At 43.1% G+C, this 25,847-nt stretch overlaps 1 protein-coding gene across 1 annotated transcript in view; it reads left to right on the top strand.

Annotated features, from left to right (window-relative positions):
- Nucleotides 1-25,847, top strand: part of ACYP2 (acylphosphatase 2) — a 55,989-nt gene that overhangs the window by 3,350 nt on the left and 26,792 nt on the right. Inside the window, exon 3 of the mRNA XM_077334271.1 lies at nt 2,479-2,588. Within this exon, the coding sequence (XP_077190386.1) occupies nt 2,479-2,588 (110 nt within the window). The remainder of the gene's footprint in view (nt 1-2,478; nt 2,589-25,847) is intronic.

Here is a 25,847-nt window from a genome sequence, read left to right as displayed (position 1 = left end):
GCAAGCGAACTGTGCTCACTTTCCAAAGCAAAATAGAAATTGTTGAAAGGTTGGAAAAAGGTGAGACAGCAACAGTGCTGGCAGAGGAATTTGGAATTGGGAAATCAACAATTTCTCAACTGAAGAAAAACAAAGACACCCTCTTACATTTTGTCTCAACCATGGGCAGTGAGAATGGAAAGAAGAAGCGGAAAACGATGAAATGTGCAAAGAATTCCACGTTAGAGGATGCTCTCTATGCTTGGTTTTCCCACATGAGAAGTCTTGGTGAGCCAGTCTCAGGTCCACTTCTGTGTGAAAAGGCTTTGGAAATGAACAGAAAATTGAATGGTCACCCTGACTTCAAGGCCAGCTCAGGATGGCTGGCAAGATTCAAGTCTCGCCATGGGATTCACCATCTTGGTGTTCATCATGAGAAACTCTCTGTTGATCAATCATCTGCTCAGTGCTTAAAGCAGGAGTTTACAGATTTCAGAATGGAGGAGGACTCTGATCATGAGAGTATTTACAACACTGTAGTTGTTCCCGGTCCATCCCATTCTGATGCTTACAACGCATTAGAGATTGCTCTGCAGTGGCTGGAAGATCAAGAAGAAAGTGATGTTGTGCAACTCCTCTTTCTGAAAAGTCTTAGAGATTTGGCTGCACAGAAGATAGCCAGTTCTCTCAAATCAAAATAAGATGACTCATATCAATAAAAGACTGTTAGCTTACTTATGAACACAGTCTACTCTGTGGACAGTCAAACAGGTGTTGGTGTTGATTATGTACAGTACCACTGAAAAATAAATCCACATAAATGTTTCAGTTTATGTTCTTTGACCGAAAACAATACACCTACTGTAATCTGTAGCTGTATAATTTAATGAACTTTACTTTATGAACTCTTTCCTCAGATAGTTCATAAAATCAGGTTTTGCTATAAGTAAATGGCACAGAGCCATTTACCTCTTAACATGCATTGAGTTTGAAAACAATACAAGTCCATTAAGAGTACTATTAAGTTGCTTGTATTCCAGCTTGCGGAAGAGATCCTGTCCAGAGCATGAGTTCATCCACTAACTTCTTAGTGATTATTGTAAGTTCAAGATTGTAGGTGGTTGAGAATTTCATGAGCCTTTGATTTTCAAATGAGCTGTTAAATAGAGACAAGCTGCCATTTTTATTTTCCTGTGCTGAATTTCTGAGTGGAGTTTCAGAGATTTGTGAAAGGTTTTTTTTAAAACAACAATACACATGTTTAGAGGATTTGATTTTTTTTAAGGAACCTCTTCACAGTTCAGATCCAACCTTATCTTCTTTACCAGTTCTGGACATTGAATAGAGCACCCTTTTGAAAACAAAATAGTTTATTCTTCCAGAAGGGAGAGAGAACATGTTAAAATATGTGGACTGGTATTAATTCCATTTTACTTCTTTCCCCTGGAATGCAAAGTACAGTGATACTAGCCTTGTGAGCCCCAGGTTCCTTTGGCTTTTGTGTTTTGTACAGCAGTCCCACATGGCAAGTTCTTTCTGAAACTGAGACAACTTTTAAAGCCATTTGTGATAGATCACAGGGCCATAAAGACCTCCCACTGGGCACAGGCAAGGGCTTGGGCAGGACTAAAGTAGCCCTTTGGTTTTAAGCAGTTGCTTGTGAACAGTTCTTGATAAAAACAGAAAACTGTCTTTTGTTATCCCTAATAGAGATATACTTCTCATCGGTAGTAGATGGGGTTTTAAATCAATGTCCAGGGCTTTGCTTCATAATACAGATGGGCCTCATATAGTAGAATGCTGTTTTATTGGTGGTGGTAGGGATTCATACAGATAGACAACTACCATGCTAGAGAGAAGGTGAAATTGAAATCCTTTCCCCTGACATACTACTCTTCCCCCCCTCCACCCAAGATACAGGAGTGTTCAATAATGTGAGCTCCCACTGGTAGTGTGAAGTACTATAGCCCATCTCATTTGCTGTGTTTGAGGCCATAGCTGGAGTTTGCTTGTTCAGTACAACAGACCACATCTCCTAACATGCACTGTGATCCTCTTCCATTTTATCCTCACAACATCCCTGTGATATAGGTTAGGCTGAGAGTGAGTGTCTAGCCTAAAGTCACCTTGTGAACTTCATGTGGAGATTTGAATACCAGTCTGCAAGGTCTTGGTAGAATGTTCTAATAACTGCACCATGCTGGGGGAAGGGGTTGGGATACTGGTATTGTCTGACACTGTATGTATGAAACTACAGCAAGAAACAAAATTACATTTTCTCACTCACCTAAGAAGGGGATTATTTTCCGTGCCAAGTCCAGAACTGGGAGGAAAAATAAGGGAAATTAATAAAAATTGATTATTTGAGAGGAAAGCTGGTTCTAAGAACACAGATCATAAAATGAATTGAAGTTTAAGAACTGACCAGGATATCAGAATACTGGATTCTGAATTAATTCTGTATAATTTCTTGTTCTGTTTTTTTGTTTTCCAAACCAGTATGCAGAGGAAAAAGCTAGGAAAATGGGAGTAGTTGGCTGGGTTAGAAATTCCAGACAAGGGACGGTTACTGGCCAAGTTCAGGGTCCAGAAGACAAAGTAGATGAGATGTAAGTACCATTTCCTCAATGTGCTGGATGTGCTTGACTTGCCAAGTTGGGTGGAAATGCTTCTGCAAGTTAACAATCATTTTGCCAGGTTGTGTGGGAAGACTATGTTGAAGCTCAGGCTGCACAGATCATGTTCAGTGCTTCAGTAAGCCATACAAAATGGTTTTTTTTTTAAAGCTGGACTGGAACTTGCTCTTGCAGTCCATAGAAGTCCAGATGGTTTCCCTTTGAAATCAGATAATAACTGGTGCTCTGGCTTTGGCTTAGTGAGATGAGCAGGTGTGAATTCTGAGCATGCTTGGTTGAAGCATGCTTAGCTTGGATAAGGAACACAGAAGTGTGAAGACAAGCATGCCCATGGAAACCCTTCATAGCTCTTGGAAGCCTTCTCCTGGGTAGTAAAGGCATGGGAGGTGAAGTCTTGCAGATGCTACCAAGGGTCCCATTTGCCAAGATGAATTAATTAAAGCTTTGTCAGAATTTGCAGACTTTGAGATGACTTCCACTAATTTTCATATGCGGAAGTGTGACAGAATGGCTTCTGTTCCCTTCTGTATCAAAATAAGTTTTAGAGATAATTGCCTCTGGCTGAATGAACCAAAAGCTCTTCCACACTGCATGGCTCAAGAGTAGAATAGGATAACATCTTAAGAAGTCTCATTGCATGCATCCAATTAAGTATTCTGTGTATTGGAGACCACCCCTCTCCCTCACTAGATGTTAGGGCTCTATGCATGCTATTACTCTAGTGTGGTTTTCCTCAGTTTGTCTCCTGGCCCTAAGTAAAGGACCATATTGAAGATAGGGTTGTGACTTGCTGAGATATCTTGCGGTTTGAATGCTAGAATGTGACATGAGGGACTGGTTGCATGCGATAACTGATGAAAAGGATAGATCTGAAATCTACACACAGTTTAGTCTCAGATGCTGCTATGTGGTCAACACCTAAGCTGTTGGTCATGTCATACTTATGTCCTAGAGATCTAGGAAGGGGTAGTAAGAACAGTGGAGCTGAAATGAAGAAAATGAACACCATTCATTCATTCATTCATTCATTCATTCATTCATTCATTCATTCATTCATTCATTCATTCATTCATTCATTCATTCATTCATTCATTCATTCATTGAATTTACATACTGCCCCTCATTGTGACATCTCAGTGGGAAAGGGAAGGTACATTGAAACATTTGCAGAAATATGAATGGGGGGGGATGAACAGACATTATAGCCAACATCAATCAGAGTTTAGGAATATTGCATCATAGTGAAAGGGCATATTCTGTGCGTTCCTGAGTCCTTCTTGTAGAAACACTTATTTTATTATTTATTTAGATTTCTATACCACCAATTTCTTTGCAGCTCTGGGCGGTTTACACTGAACATTATATAACTTTCATGCAACATTATACAGACTATAACATTAAAACAACTTTCAATAACGCATCAAAAGATTACAAAACCACATCTTTAACTGCTCCTGGCGGAGCGGATAAAATAAAAGAGTAAGGGCTCCGGCGGCGGGCCCTGTCCGGGATGAGGAAGGGTGCCGATAGGCCCCTTCCCCCGGAATGACAATCGGAGGACCCAATCGGGAGGCGCGAAGCGCCTGCCGATTGGGCCCTCTGATTGTCAGTCCGGCGGCAAGGGACCAATGGCGAGCCGCGCACAGCACGGCTCACCATTGGTCCCTTGCCGCCGGACTGACCAATCGGGAGGCACAAAGCGCCTCCAGATCCTCCCCCCTCCGCGCTCCCAAGCATACGGCTGCCCGCCGCCATTACCTGCCTCCACTTGCACAGCGCAGGTCGCCGCCTCCCAGGATCCAGTGGTGGCGGCTGACAAGAGGATGCCTCGCCGCTGCCCCGCACACGGAGCGAGCTGCCGCCGCCCCAACTGCCAGCGGCCCCACCACCAGCGCCGTGCGCGTACACACACCCTCCACTGCCGACCCACGGCGCTGACCACAGCACCAGGAGCAGCGGAGCCAGCCGGCGCCCGCAAGCCGGGCCCGCTCCCCTGCTACCGCTCCTGCCTGCCGCACATACTGGAGTGGCCCGCACTGCCACCCGCAACAAGACACGGCCGCGCTGCCACCCGCCCCACCTGCTCCAAGGACGCACAACCTCGGCAGCAGTCGGCCAAAGCGCCGGCGCCTGCTGCGATGCCACGCCCGCCGCCTCCACAGGACAAGCTGTCGACTTGCTCCTGGCCTCCTGACCGCCGCCATCTCATGCCTCCCACCACAGCCACAGGTAGGCCGCGGGACGGGGAGGGGGCATAGGACGAACCGCCCGTGCCTCACAGGCTGCCCCACGGAGCCCCTAACACCTTCATCGCGACCCCGCTAGTGCCCGCTGTGTTTTGGGTGCAGCAGGCTTAGTTACTAGTTTATAATATAAATAACAACAGTAACATTGGGAGAGTCATGGGCGGGCGTCTTGGGGGACCAGCAGGTGTTCTGAGTCGGTCGGCCTCAAGCTTAGAACCAGTTCTTGTCATATATATTTGGAAACCAAAAGTACCCTCTCCTAACCTGGTAAATGTGTTAGGAAATTGCTCAGATGTTCAGGAATTGTAATGTTTTAATTATCAGTAACCAACATGTGAAGCAGAGAAACTGTTGTAAAGGGTTATTGGGGAAGTCATTAGACTATTACCTTTAATAGAGAAAGAGAGCCAGCATGGTATATTGGTTAAGAGCAGTGAACTGTACTGGTTTGATTCCCCACTCCTCCACATGTAGCCAGCTGGGTGACCGTGGGCTAGTCACAGTTCTCTTTGAGCTGTTCTGGCAGAGCAGTTCTCTTACAGCTCTTAATCTCACCTATCTCACAGGTTGTCTGCTGTGGGGAGAAGAAGGGAAAGATGTTTATAAACCACTTTGGGACTCTTTCGAGTAGTGAGAAGCAGGGTACAAAACCCAGTTCTTCTTAAATCCTATGCTTTTCCCTATGAGTTCAGAGGGAGCATACCCAAGGATTATCCTGTTTTACCCTTCCAACAGCCATACAAAGTGGGTTAATCTGATGGGAGTGGACCATTGCTCAGTGGTATAGTGTCCTCTTGGCACTGGGAAGTTGTAGATTCAATCTTTGCCCTCTCAGTTAGGACAAGGACAAGGTAGCAGGTGTTGAAAGATCTCTGAGATTCCAGAGAGCCACTGCCAGCCAGATGAGACCATAGGGACCTTAATAGAGCAGTGGTCTGACTTGTTGCATGGCAACTTGATGTGGTCATGCAACTAGCTGAAAGTGAATAAGCTTCATAGCTGAGCCTTGGTACGATCCTGTGTCCTCCAGTGACGAATCATCAGAATATATTTGGATTGTGTGACTGGCTGATCAGTTATCTATGCAACTAGCAATTAAAGATTTGGCTTTAAAGCAGCTAGAGTTTTGGATGATTTCTAATCTTCCTGTACGGAAGTGTTTCAGGTCAGCTTCTCATCCCTTTCTTAAGTAATGGATGAAAGTATAGATATGATTGCGCTCCAAATAGGCATTTGATAGACATTTGTATCCCAGGAAAGCTGTCTTAATAAGCAATGCTAGTCCAATTGCTGTACTCCTCCCTCCCTTTGATTTTACTTTCATAACATATATATTAAATAACTTTAATTTGCTGCACTTAAAAAAATTTTTTTTTGCTTTAATGGAATGTTCTATTGCATTACGACCCACCTTCCTGCCATTGGAACTCAACGGAGAGCCCATATTCAGCCTGTCTCCCAGCTGCACTAGCTACAGGTTGGAGACCAGATTAGATTCAAGGTACTGGTACTCACCTTTAAAGCCCTAAATAGTTTAGGACCATCGTATCTGTGGGACTGCCTCTCCCAGTATGTGCCCTGCAGAATGCTACAGCCAAGTGAGAAAAATCTGCTAAGGGTCCCCAGCCCTAAGGAGATTAAACTGGCCTCAACTAGAGCCAGGGCTTTTTCAGTCCTGACTCCAGCCTGGTGGAACATTCTGCCAGACAACATAAAAGCCCTGCGGGAACTTCAGCAGTTCCCTGTGAAGTTCAGGAATCTGTGCAAGTGTCAACAATCAAAGCTAAGAAGCAGAGTTCTATTTAAATGTAGCCATGTTCTGGGTTCAAAGATGGGATGGCAGAAGAGAAGGATTTTTAGCTTAGCTGTAGGAAGTGAGGAGATAGAGCTCTAATACTGGGGAAATGTAATGCAGTAGATTATAAGCTGTAATTTCTGTTATATAAGGCTGATTAGAAGCAATTGCCCTGGTAGAGATGCTGTTTTTCTGCCAAGGTAATTTGTCATTTTATATAACAAGTGCTTTAGCCATTCATTTATTTGGTCTTCTGATTTCAAGATCGAATCACAATGCAGTCCTAAGAAGAGTTACGCCCTTGGACTTAGACATGTGTAACTCTGTTTAGGATTATGCTACCAGTGATACACACAGTTACACCCTTCTTAACTTCAGTGGATTAAGAAGGGTTTGGGAAGCTGTAACCCTATTCTAGGTTGCATTGCTAATCTCCTCGGCCATTTGGAACATCATAGGATCAAAACATAAACCAGCTACAAAGGATCAAAACATCTAATCAGTTTCCGGCCTGTACCACAGCAAAGTAAGGTGGCCAGTCTCCAATGAGGAATGAGAGATCTCCCAGAATTCCAGCTGATCTCCAGTCTACAGCGATCCATTCCTCTAGAGAAAATGGTTGCTTTGGAGGATGGATTCTCTAGCATTATACTCAGCAGAGGTCTCTTTCCAGGCTCTGCCCTCAAATGTCCAGGGATTTCCCAACCCAGAGTTGGTCACCCTGTCTTTAGACAGCAGAACTCAATTCCCCTGGAGAAAATTCTGTCTGATGTCACTTGTGAAATGGCAAAAGCATGGGAGATTATCCTCCTGTTCTTCATTGGTAGCACAGACTGCTTTGGCAGGAAAGTGGCACAGCAGATGACATCGTCTGGCTTGGGGAGGGTGGCTTAGGCCAAGTCTGCCACACAATTTTCCCTATAGGAGCTGGCTTGATGTCTGTGGAACTCTAGGTGGAGCTGTTTGATGGCTAATGAACAGCCTGCTTGTTGAGTGTTCCTCTATTTTTAGCCTCTCACTCCCCCTCCCCTCCCTTTATACATGGACTTTTATTTCCTATTGTGGTTTGCTCTCCGTTTTCCATTGTTGATCAAGCTACACAATGGTTCATTCAATTGCCGTGGGATGGTCCCCTATATATTATATTGGGAAACAATATGAAGGGGAAGAGTTAACCCCTCCTTCTGCTATGCCATAGCGTGATCCTTATCGGAAGGACCAGGACATGGGTGCCTGCTCAGGGCATATTACTTGTGGGCAGTTTCAGGGCCATGCACACTTTGGCCCTTACTTTCACTGAGGAACTGTGGTTAATATGTCACCATAGCAGAACACTGCCCCCCAGCCCCTGCTATATTTCTGCTGTATATCTAAGATTGCCAGCAACAGTGGCTTATCCCTTTCATGGAAGTTTAATGGGATGTTATTTACTGGGTTATGCTACTTTCCTCTGTGCCACTGAAAGTTTCTACTACCTCTGGCATCTTTCCCCTCAGGGTTGTTGACAAACCTGTCTGCAGCTTATCACATTTCTAAAATAGGAGGTATTTCTGAAGGACAATCTTTTACAGGCTCCCTTTCCTTAGGAGAAAAGAATACCAGAGACTGGTATTGCATGTGTGTGTATGTTTCTGTCACCTTGCAGCCAACTTCTGGCAGCCTCATAGGGTTTTCAAGGCAAGATAAATGCCTTCTCTTTATTCAGGAATATATTTCTTTGAATGGAGCAAACTCTGAAGAGACAGGGCTGGGCTTTCAGCATCAGTCCACCCAAGAGCAGGCTCTTAAAGCCCTTGCCCCTCCCAAATGCAAAACCTCAGGCTTCTCTGTCCCTTGCTGGCCGTGTGCTGCATGCCAAACTGTTTTTTTCTAGCCACAAACCCCACTGATATCAGTCCATTTCTGGCTGCTAGGTGTGCCCAGTTGCTAGAGGCTGCCAGTCTTTGCCAGTGAATGAGTGAGCTTTATCTAGATGTTATTGTCCACTGAGGGAAATATTTTTTCACTCTTAATGAAGCCAGAGCCCAGAAGAGAAGGTCAGGGCCTCACTTAACAGCTACTGGCCGTGGCTTCAAAAGTCAAAGTTATACTCAAGCTGGGATTGTTAAAAACTGTTCTAAAGTATTTCAATATAACAACTGAATTAAAACCCACAGAAAACTAAGGTTCTCCCCCCTTCCCAGCTGTGCCTTTTAGTCACAAAATGAAGCTGTTGCAGTTGTTGCTATGGTAACCCACAGCTCCACGGCAGGCATTCCTTTTTTGGTGAGAACGGCACTGCAACAGATTGCCTATTTATGACAAGGGATGCAGAGAGCTCTCTGGAGGTGGAGGTAAATTTATCTCCCGAGATGGAGACAAAATGCAGATTTCAATACGGTTTTAAAAGCGCATTCCTTGTTGCCAGAAGCCAGAAGTAAACGTGTTGGTAAAGAATGGGAAATCTGAACAGAAGTGGCAATCAATGACCATGCATTTCAGCAGGATTAAGATTGCAATTTTCAGCAATGGTTTCAGTTCATTTCCTGATTAACAGGGGAAGGAGACTTGGGTTGTGGTTCCACATATTAAGATGTTGCTTTGTTCTAGGGGTGCCAACATATTTCTGGACCCAGCTTTTACACCTTTGAGAGCAACTGTGCTGTTAAGAGAGACTCACTTATTAGCACTTAATAATGCATGTCTCCATGCCATAAAAGCTTCAGGCACTGATTCCATCAGTCCAAGCTGCTGTTAAAGGTGTTGTTACTTTAGACTAAATGGTATTCTAGGCCAGGATCCTGTTTCTAGCAGCAGCCAGTTGAAAGCACACAAGAATGGCACAAAAGCTGTACATCCTTCCAGTGTCGGTTGCTACCAAGATGCTGAACGGGTGAGTCCAGTTGTCTGTTATGATTAACAACTGATCCACCATAAAATTGTCTTCATCTTTTTTTTAAGCCATCACTGCCAGTACAGTCACCACTGTTTATGGGAATGAATTCCATATGTTAAGCATGTGAAGAAATGTATATTTCCTCTCTTTGTAGCTTGTGCCACTCACTTTCATTGAGGGACCCTTGGGGTTATGAGAGGGATAAAAAAAAATTCATCTCCAGTTTGTATCTCTATCATGTCCTTCCTCCACTTAATTACCATTGTTCTGTAAGAACATAAAATACTTCATATACATTAGCTCAGTGACCCTGTAATAAGACTGCGAAGTAGGTCAGTGCTGCTGTGCAAGATAGTGACTTGCTTAAGGCCACAGAAGGCTTGGAGTTATTTTGATGAGGGTGCCCAATTGTTCATGTCATTTTTCATTCAACTCTCAGGCCCATAGAGTTGAATCGGGATCATGGTGCACTTCTTCCCTGCACTGTATTCCTGCCTTGAAATGGTGCCAGAGAGCCAATCTTTACCGCACTGGAGTAAACGTATGACTACCCGTATTGGTATGTTTCTCCAAAGAGATAAATAATGGCTCTTTTGGTCATCTTAGAGAAATTTGCAATGCAACAGAGTTCTTTTCTAAGTCCATTAACTTCAATGGATTAAAAAGGGTGTGTTGTTAACCTCCTTACCTCCCCTCACACCATAGTTCTGGTTCAAATTTGGCCCCAGTGTTTCAAGTCTCATTTGGGATTGACTCCATGGCAAGATGTGGGATTTAAGCCAGGAATTGCCTGTCTGCTAAATCACATTGTGCATTATAATGTTATAAAGCAGGAGAGGTTACAGGAGGACAGTTTGTTATCTGGCAGTTCTGGTTGTTCCTCTGAGAGTTTCCTCTAACCCATTATTTAAAAGCTGGTGTGAGCGTGTGCATTTCACAAGCTGCAGCTGATGCTGTATCGTCTAATTTTTGTTTGCACCAAATTCAGTTGCCAGTATACACATTTTAAATACTGGAAATTAAAGTAATTAACACATTTTACAATCCTCCAATTCATGGTTCCCAATTCCACTGAGCCACTGTTCCTCATTTGTATGAATGTGACAAATTCTTTATGCCAGCTGAAGGCTTAATACAGTCTTTTAATGAGGATCCACAGAACACTGTTTTCTAGAAGCTGAATCATGACATTTTCTTGGCTCTTAAAGGTCATTTAGCATGGAAATGCCACAAGCTAGGCCTAGCCAGAAATTGGATATGAATATCCTGCCTTGTTTTTGATTGCATTCCTACAACAATTCTGCTTACCGGGCTTCTGTATAGCTCCTGCATCCCTACTCACCTATTCCAAATTCTATAATAGACTTATACGTTTAGCAAAAAGCATCCCATATTACATTCTGAATTAACACCAGCAACAAAGAACCCAATCTAGTCAAAGTTACCTCTATTTTTCACAGTCAGAGTAGTTCAGCAGTGGAATAGGTTGCCTAAGGAGGTGATGAGCTCCCCCTCACTGGCAGTCTCCAAGCAAAGATTGGATACAGACTTTTCTTGGATGCTTTGGGCTGATCCTGCGTTGAGCAGGGGGTTGGACTAGATGGCCTGTATGGCCCCTTCCAACTCTATGATTCTATGATTCTATGCTTCATGTCCTTGGGAGAGTTAGGCACATGATGATGCACTCCAGCACAAAGAGAATGTATCTAGGAGATCCTGGGCTCATCCCTGTCAGAAACTCCCTAGGTAGCCTGAAACAGGCTCAGCTGCAACCGCCCTTCTCAGAAGGGTTGCCCTCCAGATGATGGCTAGAGATCTGCTGTTGTGACTGATATCCAGATAACAGAGATCAGTTCACCTGTAGAAAATGGCTGCTTAGGAAGGTGGTTTCTATCGCCCTACTGAAGTCCCTCCGTTCCTCAAACCCTTCCCTCCTCAATCTTCATTCCCAAAATCTCCAGGTATTCCCTAAGCTGGTGCAGGCAATACTAGAAGATTATACAAGCTTACCTTGCAGGACTCTTTACCATTGAAACTGTTTTGCCTGAAATATTCTTCAGGCTTCAAGAAACCCCAAAAGTGGTGCGATGATGCAGAATATAGTTGGGAAGCATACCTGTGTACATGCCCACCTGGGGCCCCTCCCCTTCCCACCTGTTCTAGGCCCATCATTGGCCTTTTGGGGGGGTGGAGCGGGTCAACATGACCATATATGGTCATATCACCTGATAAATGTTTAACAAATTTAAAATATATATAAAATTAGCTCTCACCCATTCAGGAAACTCTTCTAAGGCCATAAAGAAACTCTAGGATTACATGAAACCCTAATTGAAAATGCCTGGGCCTTTTAGGGACGGTGGGATTAAAATACTTTAAATAAATAGCAGGGGTGTGTATATATTGTAACAGAAAACAGAACCTATCCCGGGCTATATTAAACAATTCCACAATAAATACAAATAAACGTTTCTTATCTCTTCTTATATATTTATGTGTATAAGCACAACCAGAACGGCCTCTAGATTAAACCGTTTTCAATTTTGTTTTCGTCAGTGGTTGTCCTTCTAAAATACAAAAACATACAATTAATACAGGCTTATCAACCATTTTTACAAAACAGAAGAGAACATATTTAACTGAACATAGTCATTATTCTAGTCTACAATAGTACATACCTCCTATAATTTTTATAAACATACAGTCATTGTTTATTTAATATATATATAAATCAAAAGCCAGCTTTTTGGCTATTATCGTAAAACTTATAAAAATTATAAAAATTATACTAAAGGGCCAAGTCTTACCTTTAAATTATATTATATATATGTGGCCTTTGGCTCTCAGGTTTGGGGCATCAGCTGTTGAGCTGATCAGATATTGAGCATCAGCTGTACCTTACAGCTTCTAGTCCTGGATCTAAGTCTTCCTCCTCTGTTTCCTGGATCTCACCAGATTTATTGGGGCCTGTTTGCTCCACTGGACATTGGGGGATTATGGTCAAGCAGACATTGTCTGTGTAAATAATTTCCTCTCTGCATAATTTTCCTTTATATAAGCAGCCAGATGTAATAGCTACCACTTATGTTGTCACAAATGGAGCCTAGAATAACTGTTCTATGGGTACAAAGGTTTTAATGAGATTGCTGTAACTGGTTGCTATGGTTTGGGTACAGTAGGTGGTTGCTTAAATTACATGGTTGGATTTTTCTTTTAATTCAAAAGAGAAGTTTGTTTCTTGGGAGAATACTTATCGGAAGGCCAATTTCCAAAAGTATCAATCCATAACCAAGCCTATGTGGGTGCCAAGGAACCCAAAACTTTGTGCACAAGATAAATATTATGAACTATATAAAGTTGTACAAATTACGATGGACAATATAAACAATAGAGAAAGGCATAAACCAACACAGAGAATCATAGAATCACAGAGTTGGAAGGTACCTCCAGGGTCATCTAGTTCAAACCCCTGCACAATGCAGGAACTCACCACTACCTGCTCAACCACTCCTAATCTGTCTAAGTAAATAAAATCAACATTTCTGTCAGATGACTATCTAGCCTCTGCTTAAAAACTTCCAAAGAAGGAGAACTCACCAACTCCCGAGGAAGCCTGTTCCACTGAGGAACCTCTCTGTCAGGAAATTCATCCGGGTGTTTAGCCAAAAATTCTTTTGAATTAATTTCTTTTGAATAAAACTCATTTGAATTAGCCAAAGGCATATTACTACATGCCATGGTAGGGATCTATTATTGGATTCTCTGATGTTTAAGGCGATCAAGTAGCTGTGAGAGGCAGTTTGGGTCACAATAACAGGGGCTGAGTTTGGGTTGCTACCTCCCTGATAAATATCCTCTTTACCTAAGTTTCTGAGAATTACTGTAGTATGGTAGTTAGAGTATTAGACGAGGATTTGGGAGATTCAGGTTCAAATCACTACTTTGCCAGAAAAGCTCACTGGGTGACCCTGGGGCCTATCATTCACTCTCAGCTACCTCAAAGGGCTTTTTTGAAGATAAAATGGAGGAGGAGAGGACATTGTAAGCCATTTGCAATGCCCCTTGGAGAGAAAGGCAGGCCACAAATGAAATGAGTAGACAGTACAGAGCTAGTTGGACCAACAGACTTAGTTTCAAGCAGCTTCATGTATTCAGTATCCCAACTGTTTGATAAATCACATCCTTCTTACCTGTCTGAAATAACGCAAAGAGACTAATTGGCTTGCTTAATGCCTTGTCAGGATTGGCAATTTAAAATTAATTTCTTCCTGAGATGAAGCTCATCAGCCTTACAGGGATAACACAGTGTCAAAGGATAATGGCATCATACCCCGTGTTGAGAATTTTAGTTCCGTGGCTCTTTCTGGAAGATATTAATTGTATTATGCTTCATTTGCCAGAGGGATTCTCATTGAGCACGGCAGGTAAGATTCATGCCCTCTGCTTCCTGCTGCTCACCTCAGATACACAGTTTTAAAAGTTTCTTCAACAGCTTGTTGTCAAAAGTAGGATGTGTTCACTCTATCCGACACAGATGGGTAGAGCTGAGGTCCCACGATTCACTGTAGGTGCCTACAGAGTGCTTGTTCACCTCTCTTCCAGCCCCCTGTTTGCTATAGACTGACTTGTCATTTTTATCACTGTGCCCTCAGAAGGCGTCGGATGTAATCTTCTTCCACGTGTCATTGGGAAAACTGCTGGCGAGAGAGCAAAGCTGATCTAGCCCAGCCTGTCCCAGTAATGAACTCTGCTAGCTCTCTCATAATTGTTCCATCAGTTGCTTTTTTTGGCTCTCAGGAAACTGTTCCTCCTCTCCTTTGGAGGAAGAAAAGAGAAAGTGGCTGATGGCAGCAGCCATGAAGCAGATGAGAAAAATGCCCTCGAGCGTTGAGAGCAAAGTGACTTCCTGTGCCGAACACACCATCTACGTCAGGACATGAATTAAAGTTCCCTGAATTTGAAAAAATGCACTTATGCATTAGTCAGTTTTTTACCATGTCAGTACTTTCCTTCTAGTTTCAGTGCCTTTGTATTCTTTAGCAGAGCTATAGGGGCCGTCCTATAGAAGAACAGCATAAAAGGGGACATAGATCAGCAACATCTGCTTGGCATGCAGAAGGTCCTGATTCTTGCTGTCTTGAGTTAAATTAGGTTCTCAGGCAGTGGAGTGACGGAAGACCTCTCCCCAACCATTTTGAGCACTGAGGTCTTTCAGGATAGATATGTAGTGGGAGAGAGGGCCAGATTTGTATGCTAAATACTGACTTCTTTGCCAAAATATTTCCCCCAAAGTCTACAATGGCACTTCTTCTGCTCATCCAGTAATTAATCCAAAATAAATACCAAATACCAATCTGCTTATAAACAACTGCCTCCTACTGAGATCATTAGTTCAGCATTATCTATTCTGGTAGACAAGTGCTATTCAGAGAACAGTCTTTCTCATCCTGCTATTCTTTATTAGGATATGGCAGAGACTGAACCTGGGACCTTCTGCCTCCTAATCATGTGCTCTTCTCCAATCTTAATTCTGATCACAATATGCTTGCAAGAAGAGAACACAGTTTTAGATGGTGATCTGCTATTCCAGAGAGGCCACTTTCATGCAAATCACCTGGTCTATATAAAAAACACGAGTAGTTTACACTGTGAGTTAAAAAAAACAGATTGTGGTGATGCAGAATGCTTTTTCAGCAATGCAGAAAATATTTCCTTTTGCCACCAGCTGGGATAGGTGAAAGGATGCCATACCTACATGGAGCAACATCACATGTAGCAGAATCCCATAGGGGATTAAACAGTAATCTGCAGGGGTATCCATTGCAGGATCAAGACCTTTGCTAGTAAGGAGCTCCTTTCTAGCTGTCAGTGAAAGCAAATAATCTTGGTCTATCTGTTCCGCCCCCCACTGTGACATAGCAGTAGCTAAATATCAAAGGATACATATCCATATTGACACTAGGGAAATGTGTATTTGGAAATTCAAATTTACACCAACCCCATAAAAGCAGAGGTCATGACCTCAAGGCTCCACCCCTGCTATTAAATTCAGATTAACTGCTTAAAAGTAAAATGAGATGGTCCTGACTTCTACCTCCTGAGGTTACCTCCCTTTCTATTCTTTCATCTGCCTTCTTCCACAGCTGCAAAAGCAAAGAAGACTCCAAATTTTCTACAAAGGAGGTGGGAGAGGATAACAGATAAAAGAATGGGGTGGGGAGCTAGACCAGAGAAAGATCCATTGTTTATTCTGAAATTAACTGGTGGATTTAAAGAGAATCTCCATATTGTGACCTAGGAAACTGATGGAGTGGATCTTTCTTGATGACTCCCAGGTCGGCTAGGTACTCTCCAGAATAAAATGACACTCCGTTGTTCTTCCTAGTGAATTATCTCTATATAGCTTATAAAGAAACCTGAGGTTTTCAGGTGATAACCAACATTAGATCGTAGTTATTGTTTATTTAGAACATTTTTTAGCACAGCGTTCAAGGTCACTACATTCTAATGCTAGAAGTTCATTAATTAGGTGGGTATGCTTAAGCAAAGTGGAGGGAAGCTTCTCTAAATTAATTGTTTAAAAACACTTTAAATACAACAATTATCAACTGTTAAAAGATCACAGAATGTAGACACAGAGGAGCTCAGATGTTTGTTTCTTGTGAGCTACATGACTATTTGACAGAAGTCCATGTGACCACATGGCACACAACACTCTGAAGAGCACTGAATATATTAACTGAGAGTGGATTTACCTAAGCAGCAGCCTGATTAGCCCAGTTTGGCCTGAGCTCATCAGGGCTTAGGAGCTAAGCAGGGTTGACCACAAGCAATACTTGGACGGGAGATTGCCAAGGGAGATTAGGTTTTCTATGTAGAGGAGGGTAATGGCAAACCACTACTGCTTATCTTATGCCTGGAATGCCCCATGTGATCACCATGGGTTGGTTGCAACTTGACAGCATGTACTTCTCTGTACCCTACAACAAAACACTTCATTGAAGAAGAATGAGTCTGGAGTGCCAAACTAGGGTCCATTCCACACACGTTAGATGATGCACTTTAGAAATAGGTTTTCCTGATCTGCACAGGGAAATCTAGCTGCAAAAGCAAATTAAATGTGCATTATCCTCCATGTACGGAATGAGCAGGAGACACAAGTTCTTCAAATCCCCTCTCTGCTATAAGAATGCACAGTGGGATCTGCAACCAGTCATACTGTTGCTAGAAAGCTAAAATGCTTCCCTGAACTCTTTGGAGGAAAGGTAGGATAAAAAGTGGGATGAATCATCAGAAAAATGCAATATCCATACATCAGAAGCATTTCCTTTAGCAGACATCTGGAGTTTGCATAACAAACAAATAATAGCTATGCATTGAGCAAAGAGTTGGACTAGATGGCTTGTACGGCCCCTTCCAGCTCTATGGTTCTATGATTCTTTATGTTGAGAGAAAGGTTTAATGTCTGGAAGGACCCTTATTAAATTGACTGGTACAGTTATTTTGTTAAGAAAACTATTTCACTAGCTATTTCTTCTACAAGACATTCTAAAGAGGGAACATAGCTCATTGGTAGAACATTAGAAGGTTCCAGATTTAGTCCATGGCATCTCCAATGTAATGGATCTCAGGCAACAGATAACTGAGAAAGATTTTTTCTTTCTGGGACTAGGGCAACCTGTAAGTAAGTAGCCTGAGGAGACAATACTGAGCTAGATGGATCATAAGGCTTATAAGCATGTTCATATATGTAATGAGTGCATCATGATTGCCAGGAGTCAGTGATCCACATTAGGAACTCAGAAGGACTTTTGTGCAGGACACTTTTACTTTGATCAGGAGACCTGCACTTAGGAACTGAGGATTCTTAATCAACAACGTGGTAGTGAGTATTTCTTAGTTACATGTTGGATAGAGCTGTAAGCTGTCTGATTGGCTTCTGATACTAGAGTTTTGGAAAATATCCATGCAATATCATCCTTGTTTCTTGTCTTTTCCATCCTTGTCTCTTTCAAATTTTGTTTATGACTTTCTGAAAGAATACAAAAGATGTTAACATGTCTGGATTGGAATGAATGCATTTTCAAAGGTCGGGCCCACGCATCCATTTTCTTTCTGTCAGCCTCCTCACAGCCATCATTTCCCCCATGGCACCACCAAAAGGCCTTTTTAAATCAGGAATTGCTATAGCTTTATAACACTATCAGGCTATAGCAATTACTGCATTTCCCCAGAAGCCCTCAAAAAGCTCTTTGGTGACTGGTTGCAGAAAAATGCAGGGGAAATGGTGGCTGAGAGAAAAGTGTGTGGAAAATTCTCACATGGAAGCTTAATTGCCAGCACAAAGGCCTCTGTGTTTGCAGCAACAATTCATGTAGAATGAAGAATTCTTGTTGTATAGAAACAGCCTGTAAGGGACAAAGCTGTAGCTGGGTGACCTTCCTTAGCAAGAGCCTATATGTTATATCTCCTAAAAATCAAATTGAGCCTCTGGGTTTGCAGTAGTTGCAGAACTGAAGAAATCCCAAAGGCTATGTCAGTTTGTCACCATCAAAAGGCCTACCCTGGAAATAGTTTGCAGACATTATGTGAGGAGGGTTCTGTGTTTGAAGTCCAACTCTCATTTGGGCAAATGGAATGAGGTATGAGGTACTTTGCACCCTGGGTGATAATTTGAGCATGCAGGGCTAGGAAGGTCAAAGTAATGCAGACAAGCGGTGTTAACATTGTAATTTCACCCTTTAATTTCCTGGTTCCCAAAGCAGTCGTGCTTCATAAAGAGGTGAATGTTTTATTTATTTTATCTGACTCGTGGCCTTTCTCTACTTAATTTGCTGTACCCTGAGCCTTAAAGAAAAAACAAACCCTAATAGACTGAAAACTGTGCCAATATGTTAATTTTCTAGATGACTTGCAGTGTATTATGGAGCTCCTAAAGTTTTACTCCAAGGATAGGCTTCCAGCTGCCTGATCTGTCCCCTAGGAAAATAGCTTTGAGCAGGTTTCTGGAATGACTTCTGTATCCATTACGTTGTATTTCATGACGAGAAGAAGGTATCGTGAAACATTTTTCATATTCCTTTTTTATTTTCAGTGAGCAACCACCATATACCTAAACACAGGCCAGGTAAATATTAAAACAAAAAGCAAGACCTTTTAAGATTTGATATTTGTTTCCTTTTACAACTAATAGCCTTATAGGAAGTTCCCCTGCACAATCAGCATGAAAATGAATAGGAGCAACATAAGACATTTACTCTCCTAATCTTGGTGGACTACCTAATTATAACATTAGAGGTTCATGAAGTACAAATGCTAGATTTCTGACTCCATAAGAAAAATCCTCCAGAATACTATCCAAGGAGACTGAAGGCTAACTTCCTCATATCCCTTTGGCTTGGTAATTTGCACTGTGGAAACACATCTACTGGCATGTTCCCTGTAACGGAAATGATAACAGATGTGACATCTGTTTGTCCCATCCCCACGCTTGACAGACAGGCAGGGGAAAGAGGGAGCATGCCAGTAGATGTGAAAGGAGCCAGCCGCAGGGCAGCTACCAAGGACTAAGCAGGTTGGAAGCAGCGGAGGTAGAGGCTGGCCAGGGCCAATGCTGAGCCCTGCTCACTGCATCCTCTCCCTGTACCTGGCCTCCACCTGAGACCAAGTACCCCACTCTCCTTCTCCAGCCTTCAGGCTGGGATCAAGGAGTCTGCCACAGGGGAGAAGATGACCTTTCTGTGCACTCTGGTTACTTCAAATTATCTTGGGTGTCAATCTGCAAGCACTGGAATCAGCCTGGGATCTGTGTATGCGCTATGTGTGTACAGGCGGTCACACCTAGATATTTTCAGTACAGTCCATGTGGCAGTGATTTCTCCTGCTCGTTAAAGATTTCCATTCCCCAAGATGAATCTAAAATCATTAACTTATATGATATGTGCATACTAATTGCTGTGACTGAATTGGGTCCAGTTTTTTTACACTTGGAGTGATGGCTTGACATGCCCTATAAATCAACCATTCAAATAAAAACCAATGATACTGTGAGTACATTGGCCCCTAGGGTTCTGTAAAAACCGATAAAGATTCTAAAAAGATATCCTTCTGAATATTTGAATAGGAGCTGTAGTACTACATGCATTCCTGCTGCATTTGTGCATGCCTGATATTGCAGAAATATAAAAGGAAATTTTAGGAAGATCCTGTTGAATATCCTGAACATTTTTAAAAAATCAAGCATAGGTAACAATACATATTTCTCATGTTTCTAATGGATTCGGTTGGCATTCTCTGAGTTAACTGCGGAGATAAATTGTTAACATTTAAAGGGCATATCTGTAAATAGTCTTCAGTGACATGTGTTACTCATCCACAAATGGGAATTCCCAAATTCCTCAGCTAAAAATTATGTCTCCATTTGCAAATAGCTTCTGTTCTCATAGAATACCATCCCTTCCCCTACAATGACTGAAGAATTATTTGGCATTTTTTTCAGAGCAGGGGGAAGTTATTATTTTGTCTCCTTATGGCACATAATAAATTAGGTCTTTTTGGAGCACAATATGCATATCAGGATCAGTCGCAATATGGTTGTGGAAGCTGCGTGATACAGAGTCAGACCTGTTTGACTCAGTATGTCTACTCTGATTGGTAGCTGTTCTCCAGGGTCTCAATCAGGGAAAGGAATTTCCTAATAACTGCTGCTCAGAGTTATTGCAAGGGCTTTTTGCACCATAAGCAGCAGGCTGTCCTAAATGCCTCCCTCCGCCCCCTGCCCAAGCTGAATGGCTCAGTACTCATTGCTAACACACTGGGAGAAACGGCAAAGACCTTAGCCATTTTGGGGGAACTAGAGGGTCACCTGGAGGTGTCATTACTTCTGGGTTATGATCTAAACCCCCCTCCTTCTCCTGCCATATTGATGTCAGAACCAAATGGCTGGGACATGCTCCAAGCCACTGACTGAGCAACTGGCTGGCCAGGGTTTTGTGGCATTCTAGCACCCCCACCCTCTAGTGCTATAGGAAATAACCTAGGGCTGTCTGATGTGTGAGCCTTCTCTGTTGCTACTGGAGAGGCCAGACATTGAGTAGGGAACATTTGTGAATATTAATGCATGTGACCTTAGTTTGAGCCACAGTGCCTTGGAAACGACTCTGTAACCACGCAGATAGGACTGGCCATCTTTCCAACAGCAGAAATCATAGAATCATAGAGTTGAAAGGAGTCATAAAGGTCTCCAGATCCAAGTCCCTACTCAATGCAGGATCAGCCTAAAGCATCCATGATAAATATCTGTCCAGCCGCTGCATAAAGACCACCAGTGAAGAGGACCTCACCACCTCCATGGGCAGCTGATTCCACTGCTGAACTATTCCGAATGGGAAAGTTGTTTTCCTGATATCTAGCTGGTACTGTTCTACACATAGTTTAAACCCATCACTGCAGGTCCTATCTTCGGCTGCCAACTGGAATCACTCTCTGCCTTCCACAAAGTAAGAACCTTTTGTATACATTAGTGTATTGGATCCAGCCAAGTTTTCCACTCCATCTCCCACAACTCCTTACATAGGGTTGCCAGGTCCCCCTGGCTACCAGCTGGGGGTTGAGGGGTTGAGTGAACAGATCCAGGTTGGGAAACTGGAGATTTGGGGATGGAGCCTGGGGAGGACAGGGCCCTCAGTGGGTGCAATGCTAAAGACTCCACTCTCCACAGCATCCATTTTTCCCAGGGGAAAATATCGTTGGAGATAAGCTGTAATTCCAGGGAATTCCCCAGGTCCCACCTGGAGGCTGGCATCCTTATCTTATAGCAGCCCCAGTCCCTCGTGGCATTTGTCCATGAAGGCCCTGTGATCTTCAGCATGGCATTTTTTGACAGTCAAGGTGGACTCTTCCTTCCTTCTCTTTTCACTAGAAGAAAAGCTGGTGGAATCTAACCAAGTGTGTGGAACAGACAGCCATTAAAACCACCTACATGGCATAATCAGCAGATTTAAAACAGAACCAACAGGTATATTAGAGATGGATGTGGCAGAAGTGGGCAGGGGAGAGAGAAAAGTAAATTAAAGCTCCTCGCTGGAGCTAGAAAACTATACTTTGGGATTGGCAGTAAAAAAAATTAATTTCTTGTCCATGGAACCCTGAAATATACTCACAGGCCTTGGCCTCCCGTTCCATCCACCCACAGACCTTCTGTTTTCCATTACTTTGTCAGTTTCACATTTAGTTGTAGGAGTAAGAGACAGAAGTAGTAAACATCCTTTTGAAAAAAAGACTCACACCCGGTTCCTGTAATTTCGTGATTCTTAATGGTGAGAATCACTAGATTTTGATGGCTTTTAAAACAAAACAGACAAATGAATGGAGGGCAGAGCCACTGACAGCTATGAACCATGATAGCTAAATGGAACTTTCATGTACAGATAAGATGCTAGGAAGAAAGAACAGGGCGTGGGGGGAGAGGCTGCCGTGCTCTTGAACATGTGATTCTGCCTCGTCCTCAGACAAGACCACTCATCCACCCATCTCGATATTCTCTGCTCTAATTGGCAGTGGCTGTCGGGGTCTAAAGGAGAGTGACATCTTCTCCAGCATCTAGGATGCTTTATATAGAAATGCCAGAAATTGAACCTGGGAATTCTTGCAGACCAAGCAAATCTTTTTAAAAAATAGAGTCACCTCTCCAGGAGGAGGCTTACAAAACAATGAGCAGAAAACTCTGTTTATGTGTGTTGCATCAGGAGAGGTGGCCCTTCAGGTATACCAGTCCCAGAATGTTTAGGACTCTAAGGGTTATAACCAGCACCTTGAACTTAATCTAGAAACCAACTGGTAGGCCAAGATGAGCCAGTCAACAGCTGAGCAGCCACATTCTGAATCACCTGAAGCTTCTGAATTATCCTCAAGGGCAGCCCTGCATCAAGCTGAATCACCTGAAGCTTCTGAATTATCCTCAAGGGCAGCCCTGCATCAAGCACACTGCAGTGGTCTAGTCTGGAGGTAACTGTGGCATGGATCACTGTGATAAGGTCAGGGTGGTCCAAATAGGGGGCCAGTTGGTAGGTTGGGCATAGAAAGAAAAATGCTGACTTCGCCACTGTGCACACCTGTTTGTCCAGCAGAAGTGAGGAATTGAGCCATACCCCTCAGCTCTTTACTGAGTCCACCACACTTAATGGGACTCCATTAAGAACTGGTAATTGCAGTCCCACCAAAGATCCAGCCTTCCCCAGCCATGTGACCTCTATCTTGGATGGATTCAACATCAACCAGATCTCCCTCAACCAGTCAACCACTGCATCCAAACACTGTCTCAAGACTTCTGACTGCTTATCTAGCAGAAGAAAAAATTGGGTGTCATCAGCATATTGATGGCACCCACTGCCAGATCTCCTAACACAGCTTGATTTTTATGCTACAATACATGTATTCGTCACAGGACTATTTAAGAATTTTAAGCAAAGCTATAACATTCAGTCACAAGAATAATTAAGATACAAAGTTATTAACTTCTGGTCATTTTTCTTTGATCTCTTGTTAATCCATAAAAATCACATTAATTGAGTCAAGGAGCCAAGAATAAATAAGGGCCAATGAAATGGCCTTTTCAGTACATTACACATTTTCAGAACTAATTGGTCATAGATTACCATCTGTGTAGCGTGACAATTTAAATGGAAATTATGTTTACTTTTCCTTTTTGAGATGTCCTTTATATGAGGTCCAGAAGGTTGCCTTGATATCTTTCATAACTTGCCTTGATATCTTTCATAGCTCCTCTTATCCTAAATACGATATTCCTATGTTTAAAACTGAAGACATCTGGTCCAGCTATTTTGCACGCATTTCCAGAGTCAGGAGCTATCCTGCTCACAATTCATAAGCACAGATATCGCATATTCTGCTTGCCCATAGTGGTCCACTGTCAGAAGACTACTGAACAAACAAATACCATATACCTGCAGGGATTTGTACTTCCTAGTGGTGGTAGTGGAAAGTGACATCAAGTCACAGTTCAATTATGATGACCCTGTAGAGTTTTCAGTAGATGTTCAGAGGTCATTTGCCATTGCCTCCCTCCACATCATGAACCTGGTATTCCTTGTTGGTTTCCCATCCAGTTACTAGCCTGGCATGACTCTGCTTAGCTTCTGAGATTTGACAAGATTGGGCTAGCATGAGTTATCCAGATCAGGTCCTTCCTGCCAAGTGCAAAATTCCACTAGAGGCATAATTTCTGTAGGTGAAAGTCCATTGATCTGGTCAGCTATCCTTGACTTTATTGACATAGACAGCTCTGGACTTGCCTCTGGTGGTCAGCCCCTGACTCGCTGAGTGGCAGAGCCACATTTGCCATCTCATCCATGGAGCCATCAGCTGGAAGAGGAGGCAGAGAAATACCAGCAATAGCCAGTGTTTTTTTAGTGCAGGTAGCTATTCTGGTACCCACCCTGCCTCTAGAAGAAGAAACCGGTGCACTCTGACACATCAGGATGGTTGCCAGGGCAACAGAGACCAAGGGAGGTGAGGCAACAGCCCTGTTCATAAGTTATAGTGAATGCCAGGCATTTGGCTGAGGCCAGGCCAGGAAGATTGGGTTCCTCCCTATATGGGCCCTATGGGGACACTGCCTTTGATATCTGGACATAGTCTCTCTCCCGAGGATGATGGTGGCAATTGGGGATAGATTGGGGTTTGGTTTTTAGAGTGTTTTCCCAACATCTTGGTTATTGTTGAGGGGTCATATTGTATTTTTATTATTTTTTTTATTATTATGTATTTTATTCTTTTACTGTAAACTGCCACGAGCTGGACTGGTTTTGGGAGTGGCAGGGATGGATAGACAGACAGACGAGGATTGGATGGAACTGAATTCTAGCACACAGGAATAGGTGAAATCCAAATTATCAGTGTGAATTAGAAGTAAAGCAGAAGGAGGATATGCAGGTAAGCCGGCAGAGCCCCCCAAATGGCATAAGAGCTAATAGATGTGAGGTAGGGTCCAACAGCAATATTTTTGCATTCTAGCCTGGGTGCAAACAAAGCCCGGAAGAGCAGGAGTCCAGCAGAGATCTAGTCCAGCAGAGATTACTTGACTCAGCAGGTATCTAATAAAAGTTCCAGACACCTGGGGCCATGTCAGGGTGTACAGGGCCTGAGTAGGTTCCTATTGCCAGTTTACAGGGAGAATAGAGGTAGTTCAACTGGACCTTGATCTCGCCTGAACACCTAAACTGCAAAGTAAGCCTCATAAATGTCCGAGCCCCACCTCACTGCATAGCAGAGAGCTCGCAGGAATGGAGACAGAGCCTGACCTTGGGAGCATTGCCGGTTACCCTTCCAAGCAAGAGCCAGTGTAATATAGTGGTTAGCATGAAACTCAGATGTGCCAATTACATTCCCTCAGCCTAACCTACCTAATGAAGGAGAGGAGAATGATGAAAGCTACATGGGTTCCCCTTTAGGGAGCAAGGCAGCGTACAAGGGAAGGAAATAAATAAATGCATCCTGCCTCTGTCCTTCTCTATGGGCTCCCCTGCCTGTGGTCAAATGGATGGCTGCCAGGGAGGTAACTTCAGCTCTTTGCCTACCACCTGAGCTTCTTGGCTTGTTGTTTATTTTAACATTCTGTTAAGCTTTTTAATAGATTTTTTTTATTGCTAAGTTGTTTTAAAAAAACTATTAGCAGACTTTATTACTGGAGATGTAATTTATTGTTCTCTGCCTCAAGAACCTGATATCTGAGAGAGGCGTCAGATCTCCTAAAATAAAAGAAATTTCTCTTCAGGGAAAAAAAGACATTAACATCCAAATTAGTCTTTTGTGGCTTCAGAGCAATGACAAATGGCTTTCCTCAAGAAGCCTCCTTTGGTGATGGAAAGAGCCATTTGCTGGATGTAGGATGTCACTTCAGCTGCAGTGGCATAAGCCACTGTTTGAGCCTGCCACAGCTAATGGAAACTTACGGGCTCAAGTCGCAAGCCTTTTGCTGGCATAAGTAATCTCCTACCCTCTTCAAGCCGCCCTTATCATTCCCCTCCCCAAACCTAGCAGAGAGGCACTCAAAATGCTTCAGGATTGTTCAGGCTCCTTTTCAAAGGAAAAGAGACATTGTGTTCCAAGACGATTCCTGAGTGATCGCATGCAAGAAGAAAGGCACACACACAAACGGGAGATGCCAAAATGATTAATCATTATTGATCACATAAGTGCCAGCCTGGCACTCTAACAGAGACAGACAGAGCACTGGCTATTTAAGAAGCAGGTGCTGTCTGGCCAATCTAAGGGGTACGCAAAGGGAAGCATGTGTG

The sequence above is a fragment of the Paroedura picta genome, chromosome 1 (assembly GCF_049243985.1).
Source record: "Paroedura picta isolate Pp20150507F chromosome 1, Ppicta_v3.0, whole genome shotgun sequence".
NCBI lineage: Eukaryota > Metazoa > Chordata > Lepidosauria > Squamata > Gekkonidae > Paroedura > Paroedura picta.
Note: the sequence above shows the minus strand (reverse complement) of the source record. Positions and strands in the feature narration are given on the sequence as shown.